Raw genomic sequence first — 9,734 nt, 5'->3', positions numbered from 1 at the left:
CACTGGCCGCTCCCAGCTCTGAGGCTGTGCTGGCTGAAAGCAGGCTTCTGGGTTTGTTTAGGTTCTATAATTGTAACATTGTTGCATTCGGAGCTCAGAGCTGGGCAGCAGCAGGCGGGGAACCTTGGCTTCCTCCATCACTGGAACAAGCAAGCCTCCTGTTTGCTTCAGCTGTCTGGCTGCCGGCCGCCATCTTGGCTGGCAGTTAATTTGCGTATCGCCCTGATTAGCCAATGGGAAGGAAAACGAAGTTATGGTTAATTGCCATGTTTGTCTATTATTAGATAGGATGTTTAATTCCTGTTAAACTAGCCAGTTAAGTTTTCATTTCAAATCCTTTCTTTTCAGTTCTAGAATTTTCATTTGTTTCTTTTTTTTAAATTAAATCTTTATTGTTCAGATTATTACAGTTGTTCCTCTTTTTTCCCCCCATAGCTCCCCTCCACCCGGTTCCCAACCCACCCTCTGCCCTGACCACCCCCCCCTCCTCAACTGTCCTCATCCATAAGAGCCCCAGGCCCCGCCACAGTTCTGTCTCCACCTTTTAGTACCCTATTCTCCAACCACAGAGGAAAGAAATAAGGAAGGAGTCTGTGCTGCCTTCAGAAAGTATCTATATACCTGATCGGCCAGTTGCCTTCCACAGAGGGAGGCCAGACCGGCATAGGCCCGCTCCCCACAGGGACATCAGTAGGACATCCTGTGAGGGCTCCCAGACTGTTAGAGGGGGCAGGTTGGGCTGAGGGATGCCCCCGAGTGCACAACTTTTTGTGCACCAGGCCTCTAGTTTATACTAATAAAAAAAGAATATGCTAATTAGACTTGGAGACCTTTTGGAGACCTTCTGGATGTCCTTCTGGACAAAGCCTGGGGCTTGGCCAGCCTGCAAACTGCCCCCAAACGGCCTTCAGCCCCTCACCCAGGCTGGCCATTGCCCCCAGCAGGGACCCTCACCCCAGTGGAAGTGTGGCCAACTGCAAACAGTATGCGGATGCACATTGTGAAGTACTTGCTGGTAGGACACTAGCAACAGCCTGCGTGACCACTAGGACAGTGAGCCTGAGCCACAGGACAGTGTGGCATGCCATTAGGCTCCCCAAGCAGGAGGCAGGTCTGTATTCGCCGAGACACTGCACGTCTTTGGTTTAGTATCTTCGGTTGATGGATGAATGAATTTACAAAATCCTGAGGTATATATTATAGAATATTATTAAACCACAAAAAATGAAATGTTGAAACTTGTAACAGCATAGATGAATCCTGAGAGCATTATGTTAAGTGAAATAAGTCTAAAAGAGGAAAACAAGTACTGTATGATCTCACTTATATGGAGAATCTAAAAAAAACTTAAATAATAGAGCAGAAAACAGATTGATGGTTTCCAGAGGCAGCAGGTGGAGGGTAAGGATAATAGGTGAAGATGGTCAATGGGTACAAACTTTCAGTAATAAGTTGTGGGAATGTAATGTATGGCATGATGACTATAGTTAACACTGTACTGCATATTTGAAAATTGCTAAGAGAGTAGATTTCTAAAGTTCTCATTGCAAGAAATATTCTATTTAAGAATAGCCTCAGTGGTGTCGCCCAATGCCCTCGCACGACATCATCACAAAATGGCTGTCATGACGTTGTCACAAGATGGCCAGGGGGGGCAATTGGGTGCAATCAGCCTGGCAGGGGCAGGCAGTTGGGGGTGCTCAGGCCAGAAGGGGGTGCAGTTGAGGTTGATCAGGCCGGCAGGCAGAGTGGTTAGGAGTGGTCAGGCAGGCAGGCAGGTGAGTGGTTAGGAGCCAGCATTCCCAGATTGTGAGAGGGATCCCAGATTGGAGAAGGGTGCAGGCCAGGCTGAGGGATACCCCCCCCCTCACAAATTTCGTACACCAGGCCACTAGTAATAAAATAAAATAAAAGAAAGAAAACTAGAATTACTTCCAAAAAGGGGGGGTACATCCTGATTGGTCTAAGCTAATATACATCAATTTCAATCCCTCTTCTCAGTGGTTTGTATAGACATAGATATGCTGCAATCTTGGTCAATGAGACATAAAGAAAAACCATTGAGAACTTCTGGAAAAGGTTTACTAAATTTTTTTTAAAGACAAAATAAAATGAAGCGCTTTTTCTTCTTTTAGATGTTTTAAAGTCTGAGCATGATCACTAGGGATGAAATCTGAAGAACACAGAAGGATGGAAAGATGCTGGCCCCTTGATTCAGCTACTGAATTGGAAAACCCTAGGCTAGTCACTCTTTCTTCAAACATGTAAGATATCACACCTCTGCATTGTTAAAACAGATTTATGACACATAAATAAAGTCAGTTTAATTGATAAAAATTCCAGAATGTAGAGGACATGGTGCTCAGTCAGCTCTCTTGATCTAGATAGAAATTGCAAGTTTACATTCCCAGTGACTGAGGATGACTGAGATAAAAGACATGAATAGAATCAACTGGTCTTGAGGTTCTGAATGGAACACTGGTATAAAGTTATTTTGGGGTTAGAACCAATAGATCTCTAATATTCTTTGGGTCTGAACTGGCAGCAGCTGGTAAGACAGAAAATAGGTACTTTTTAAGGCACTCATATTTTTGAGGGCCTGGTCTCTAGAAGTTGACATCCTTAGGTTGGTATGGGTGGAAGAACTGGCTGAAAAAATTATGATAATTTATGTGCCATAAAGTTTATCATTTTAAAGTGTATAATTCTATGAGTTTTAGTAATTACAAGTCTACAATCACCACCACTATCTAATTAGAGAACATTTTCCATCCATCAATTAATAGACATTTGGGTTATGTCTACTTTTTGGCTGTGATGAATAGTTCTATGAACTTTTCTGTATAAGTTTTGGTATGAATATGTTTTTATTTCTCTTGGGCATATATCTACAAATATAAAAGCTGGTCATGACAATTTTATTTTTAACCTTTTTATTTTTAACCACTGTTTTTTAAAAATTAAATTTATCAGGGTGACATTGGTTAATAAAGTTACATAAGTTTCAGGTATACAGTTCTATAATACATCATCTGTATGATATATTGTATTGTGTGTTTGCCACCCCAAGTCAAGTCTCCATTGCCATTTATCCCCCTTTTACACTCTTCTACCTTTCCCCACTCCCCATTTCCTCTGCCATTCACCATACTGTTGTTTGTCAATGAGTCTTTCTCTTTTTCTTTGCTTTTGTTTTTATAATTTAAAAAAAATTTTCAGTTACAGTTGACATGCCATATCATATTAGTTTCAGGTATACAGCATAGTGGATAAACATTTACATAACTTATGAAGTGATACCTCTAATAAATCTAGTACCTCCCTGACACCATACATAGTTATTGCAATGTTATTTAATATATTTTTATGTTGTAATTTACATCCCTGTGACTATTTTGTAACTGCCAATTTGTACTACTTAATCATTTCACCTTTTTATCCAGCCCTCGCACCCTCTCCCTTCTGGCAACAATCAGTTTGCTCTCTGTATCTATGAGTCTGTTTCTGTTTTGTTTGTTTATTTTGTTTTTAAGATTCCACATATAAGTGAAATCATGTGGTATTTGTCTTTCTCTATCACACATATTTCACTTAGCATAATACCCCTTAGGTCAGCAGTTCTCAACCTGTGGGTCGCGACCCTTTGGGAGTCAAACGACCCTTACACAAGGGTCGCCTAAGACCATCCTGCATATCAGATATTTACATTACAATTCATATTGGTAGCAACATTACAGTTATGAAGTAGCAACGAAAATAATTTTATGGTTGGGTCACAACATGAGGAACTGTATTTAAAGGGCCAGAAGGTTGAGAACCACTGCCTTAGGTCCATCCATGTTGTTGCAGATGGTAATATTTCATTCTTTTTTATGGCCAAGTAATAGTCCATTATATATATGTATCACATCATCTTTAATCATTTATCAGTGCATACTTACATTGCTTCTATATCTTGGCTATTGTCAACAATGCTGCAATGAACATAGTAATGCATATATATCTTTTTAAATTTGTGTTTTACTACCAGACTGTTTTCAGTAGCAGTTGCACCATTTTGCATTTCTACCAGCAGTGCATGAGGTTTGTTCATATCCTTGTCAACACTTGTTATTGTCTGTTTTATTTTTATTATAGCCATCCTAGTGGGTGTGAAGTGGTATCTCATTGTGGTTTTGATTGGCATTTACCTAATGACTAGTGATGTTGACATCTTTTCCTGTGTTATTGTCCATTTGCATATATTCTTAAAAGAAATGTCCAAATCCTTTGCCCATTTTGAGTTATTTATTCTTGAGCTTACAAATTCTTTATATATTCTTAACACTAGACCCTTTGATGACCAGAACTATGGGCTGAGGTGTTTTCCAGGTGTTGTGTTTTGTGACATCGAAGAATGAACTATGTGGACCAGGAGATTTAAGTAAAAGTGTGGAAAATTTATTATAAGCAGATTCAGACTCCCTGCAAGGGGAGGAAGACCCAAGAGTGGGCTGCCCGTTAAAGCCTTGTATATATTTGCTACAAGTCTGCTTCTATGTCTATCTGTGTTATCACCTGATTAATCCCCTCAATTGTTTTTGCCCAGCAACAGACCTGAACTTTCCCTGTTTCTATATGCTCTTTCTCTGTTCCTGTGCTGAACTTTTTCTGTTTCTATGCGTTCGTCTATCTTGTTGCTACAGGCTCTCCCTTGTTTTTCCCATGCCTCCCGCTTTGAGTCCGGAAACATTTTATTATTTCTGCTTGGTTGGTTCCTGTGGTTAGGCTGGCTCAAACTGCCATGTCTACCCCTGCCTATGTTCTACCTGCCTTTGTTTTCAGCTGGAGCCCTGCCCTATCTGCCTGGATTTCAAGTTAGGCCTCTTATCTTTTTACGTATTTGAGTTGCAAAATTTTTTTCCATTCTGTGATCCATTGGCAGTTAATTTTTTGTATATGGTATGATATCAGGGTTCATTTTTATTCTTTCACATGTAAATATCCAGTTCCATTATCATGAATTCAAAAGACTATTCTTTCTTCCATTGAACTGTCTTGGAACTCTTGTCAAAAATTAATTTACCATGAATTTGAGGGTTTATTTCTAGACTCAATTGTAAGCCATTGATTTCTATATTTATCCTCATTGACAGTACCACATTTGATTAATGTAGCTTTTATATTAAGTTTTGAAATTAGGAAATTGTTCTTTTTTCAAGATTGTTTTGGATATTCTGGATCCTTGAATTTCCATGTGAATTTTAGAAATTTTAACATGTTAATTTCTGCAAAAACAACCATTGGAATTTTGACAGAGATTTCATTGAATCTGTAGGTCAACTGGGGAGTATTGCCATTTTAACAATATTAAGTCTTCAAATACATAAAATCTTTCTGTTACTTCTCACCTGAGAATACTTTTTTTCCATTGTTTTTTAAAGAGTAGAAGAGAAGGAGGGTGAGAGATTGAAACATCAATGTGAGAGAGACACATCGATTGGTTGTCTCCCACCTGTGCCCTGCTGGGGGACAGGGATTGATCCTGCAATCCCGATACCGGGAATTGAATCTGTGACCCTTTGGTGCGTGGGTGGATGCTCTAACTATTGAGCCAGTGACCAGGGCAATATAGGATATCTTTAAAAAAAAACACGCATATTTTTATTGATTTCAAAGAGGAAGCGAGAGGGGAAAAGAGATACAAGCATCAATGATAAGAGAGAATCATTGATAGGCTGCCTCCTACACATCCCCTATTGAGAATCGAGCCCACAACCTTGGGCATGTTCCCTTGACCAGAATTGAACCTGAGACCCTTCAGTCCTCAGACCAACGCTCTATCCACTGAGCCAAACCAACTAGCGCAAAGTAGCATAAATTTTAAGTGTTGTGCCTGCACTCTGTTTTTCCCATGACCCCTATTATTTGTAGTGCACAATTTTGCAGGACATGAAGTTTTTCACAAATGTATATATCATGCTATAGCTGTGGGAGAGGACAGATTTTTCTCTACTCTCAGGTTCTTTTGGCTAGTCTAATAATTAAATAGATATGAGTAGATCAGCAAAAGAAAATAAATTTAATATATACATATGTATGGGAAACCCACATATGTGAGAGAGTCAGAGACCCCCACATACATGAGAGTTTCTGAGATAGAAAGGGAGATTGAGCTATATAAGACTTCCTGAGCTAGGGATGAGGGAGGTACTTTGGGGGCTTCAAGATAATGGTCATTGCAAGATAAGAAGAGCAGGTGTTCAGGAAATAGAAGTTTGTCCTGCCCTACAGATAGGTCAAAAGAGGTTACTTCTAATATCACTTATTATGGGCAAGGCCTCTAATTTAAATTTTTCTAGGTAGTTAAGGGAGAGGCAGAAGTTTCTCTTCAGGGTGAGGCAAAAGTTATCTTTAGCTCAAAACAGTCTACGTACCACAGAGGCACATCTTGAGGTGACTCCCCATAACTCAAAGTAGAATGTTTAGCAACAGTGGCAGGACAATGAGATAGAGATGTTTATATAAACAGGAACTTTTGGTGTCATTCAAATCTCATTTTAAACAAATTCTCCTACTTCTCTTTTAGGAAGGGCTAATCAAGTCTGAGCCTCAGAAAATTTTCTTTATTAATAGTAATATTAATAAGTTAATATAGTTATTAATATCGTTAGCTTTTACCTAATGATGCTCAGTCCTCTAGGTGTCCCAGTCCTTTGATACTGTTGCTGCTGCCCAGTCCGCCAGTACGTGCTCTTCTTGTTCATTGCAAACCCATGAGGCCACTTAGCTTTGGTTTAGCCAGCCCCAGACTTCCCATTTAGTCACAATCCTGCAGTTTTGCAAGCTGTTGGTAAATTGTGTCCTCATGGTCAGTGCTTCCTAAACTTAACATTTATAAGAATCACATGGAGGGCTTGTTCAGTCACAAGTTCCTGGATGCCATCTCTGGAGCTTCTGACACGATATGATATGTTTGGGTTAAGTGAGAATTGGCATTTGTAACAAGCTCTCGGGTGATATTGATGCTGCTGGTACAATGGTCACATTTTGAGTGGCACTACTCAAATATCCTGCCATTAGCAGTATCTATCACTCACTCTGAGGCACCAGTTTCTTCCCTATCAAAACCTTGTTTGTGGGCGTGGGGGGGACGGGGGTTGGGGGAGTGGTGCACTATTGCATCAGCACAGTCATTTTCAACCAGGGGCAATTTTTATCCCCAGGAGACATTTGGCAATATCTGGAGACACTTTTTTGTTGCCCTAACTGGGTAAGAAGGCATGCTACTGGCATCTGGTAGGTAGAGGCCAGAGATGCTGCTCAACATCCTACAATGCACAAGGCAACTCCTTACCACAAAGAATTATCTGGCCCAAATTTCAATAGTGCTAAGGTTGAGAAACTTGGCATCAACATGATATTGCTTTTTTTGCCATTAGCATGAAATCCTTCTGATAGCCTATGAAGTGAAGATAGAGGTAAAGGAATGGTTGTGTTCTCTCCCCAAGCCCCGCTTTGTACAGTTCATAGAATACATAAATCTCAACTTTAAAACCAAGTGTTTGAATTATTACTTGTAGACATGATAACTTGTTTTCATATTCTTAACTTCTCCTTCTTAGGTCTGATGGCAGAATGGAAGACTTTACTAAAACTAGACCTTTGGACATTGGACCTATCTATTTCTTTGATCAGGTAATAATGTAGCTCAGTTTCATAAATTATAATTTACTTTTAAAAATATATTTCACTTTGACCAGTATTTTTCTCTACCTTTTAAATAGATTTATTTCATTTTAGATGAAACCAAAAAAGAAAAAATGGGAAAAGAGAGACCGCCTCCCCCATTTGGAGCGCACTTCAGAAGAAAAACATAGGTAAAACTTTTGGAATTACTCTGCATTGCTGGCATCACTGTATATTTTCAAAGGCTTATAAGGTGCTCAGAATCAATCCTTCCCTATTTCCTACCTTCTAAGAAACTACATCAAGAAATTACCATGTCAAAGCCGACTATGAAGTTAGTCAGAGAACTTTATTTTAGCCAGATTAGGATTAATTTAAGCATAATTGGTCAAATGGACCAGTCATCTGGTTTCTTTGCTATTCCATGACAAATCTAGCATGTTCTCTCCCTTCCCCCCGTCTCTCCCACCCTTTCTCCCTCTCCCTCCCTCTCTCCCTCCCCCTACCTCCTTTTCTCCCCCTTCTTCCCTTCTTCCCTCCCTTGGGGAGTTTACACTAGCTGTTCCTTCTGCTTTCAGCATTGCTTACTCCCCTTTCCTTGTCTTTATTTAAATACCACCTTTGTAGTGAGACTTTCTTGATTATCCTATTTCAAATTTCTACACCATCAACACCTTAGCAATTTCTATCCCCTTTCTAACTTTTCTGTTGCACTAAATCGCTTTTTAATATTGTAAATGATATCCCTATTTATTTGTCTTCTCATGAGAATATCAGGTCTACAAGGATTTTTTATCTCCTTGATCCCTTCTCTATCCCCAGTACCAAGAATAGTGCTTGGCACATAGGATGTGCTTAACAGATTTGTGATTAATAGCCATAGAATTGTGTTAGGACCACAAAGATGAATGAAATAATGGAACTAGTCATTTCACAATAGTTTTACCCTCTAGTTACCACAATTTAACTTGTGGAGTGGAAATTAAAGTATTCCCACCTATTTTAGAGCATATATCACAAGGCTAAATAAAGTTAAAAGTTGTTAATTTTACCAGTGAGTTCTCAAACAGGGGTGTTTCACCCTACAAGGGACATTTAGTAATTTCTGGAGACGTTTTTGTTTGTCACAACAAGGGGGATATGGTGTTATCATCTTCTGGTATATAGAGACCAAGGTTGCTGCTAAACATCCTACAATACACAGGACAGCACCTTCAACTGAGAATTATCTGATCCGAAATGTCAGCATTTCAGATTGAAAAGCTGGGCTACACATTAAATATTGTGTGTGTGTGTGTGGGGGGGGGGGGGGTTGAGCAGTTTGAACTTTTCTCAAGACCATTACAAGTTGCTGTTATTTCCAGAAGTCTGTTGTCTTTTCATTTCCAACTCTTTCTGTTTTTGAAAAGCAGTTCAATATAATGTGATCATTTTGTTTTCACATTGCTTGGCTTATAATTGGTAATTAATGAGTCATATTGTCATATGAGCAATCAGTAGGTCTGTTTGTCATAGAGCTTGAGGGGTTTATTGGCTGCCCAGCTTTCTCATTTAATACATTCCTCAAGGTATGTGCTAAGCATTGCTCCTGTCCACTCTGCTTGGAAACATCCCATTTCTCCCACCAGCTATCCTGCTGCAATTGCACCAAAAACAAACTCCATACTTGTTACCATGAACTGCAAGCCCTTCTGTGATTTCTTTTTTTATTTTTAATTAAATCTTTATTGTTCAGATTATTACAGTTGTTTCTCTTTTTTCCCCCCATAGCTCCCCTCAACCCGGTCCAACCCCCACCCTCTGTCCTTACCCCCCCCCAACTGTTCTCATCCATAGGTGTACGATTTTTGTCCAGTCTCTTCCCACACCCCCACACTCCTTTACCCACGAGAATTGTCAGTCCACTCCCTTTCTATGCCCCTGATTCGATTCTATTCACCAGTTTATTCTGTTCATCAGGTTTTTTATTCACTTGATTTTTAGATTCATTTGTTGATAGATATGTGTTTGTTGTCACTTTGTTGTTCATAATTTTTATCTTTACCTTTTTCTTCTTCCTCTTGTTA

General features: G+C 39.5%; 1 protein-coding gene across 5 annotated transcripts in view; it reads left to right on the top strand.

Annotated features, from left to right (window-relative positions):
* Window positions 1-9,734, top strand: part of LOC102757489 (uncharacterized protein C3orf20-like) — a 97,764-nt gene that overhangs the window by 17,499 nt on the left and 70,531 nt on the right. For 4 of the 5 annotated variants that reach the window (XR_001512829.1, XM_015559982.1, XM_015559980.1 and 1 more), the window contains exons 2-4: window positions 2,136-2,264; window positions 7,605-7,677; window positions 7,783-7,859. Coding sequence is in view for 4 of the 5 variants with exons in the window: in XM_015559982.1 (XP_015415468.1) it covers window positions 2,167-2,264; window positions 7,605-7,677; window positions 7,783-7,859 (248 nt within the window). In the remaining variant the exon portion in view is untranslated. Of the gene's footprint in view, window positions 1-2,135; window positions 2,265-7,604; window positions 7,678-7,766; window positions 7,860-9,734 lie in introns of those variants that run through there. The other variant, XM_015559983.1, reaches the window with a different exon arrangement.

The sequence above is a fragment of the Myotis davidii genome, unplaced genomic scaffold (assembly GCF_000327345.1).
Source record: "Myotis davidii unplaced genomic scaffold, ASM32734v1 scaffold13, whole genome shotgun sequence".
Classification (NCBI taxonomy): domain Eukaryota; kingdom Metazoa; phylum Chordata; class Mammalia; order Chiroptera; family Vespertilionidae; genus Myotis; species Myotis davidii.
The sequence above is the reverse complement of the archived record's forward strand: the minus strand, read 5'-3'. Positions and strand labels throughout refer to the sequence as shown.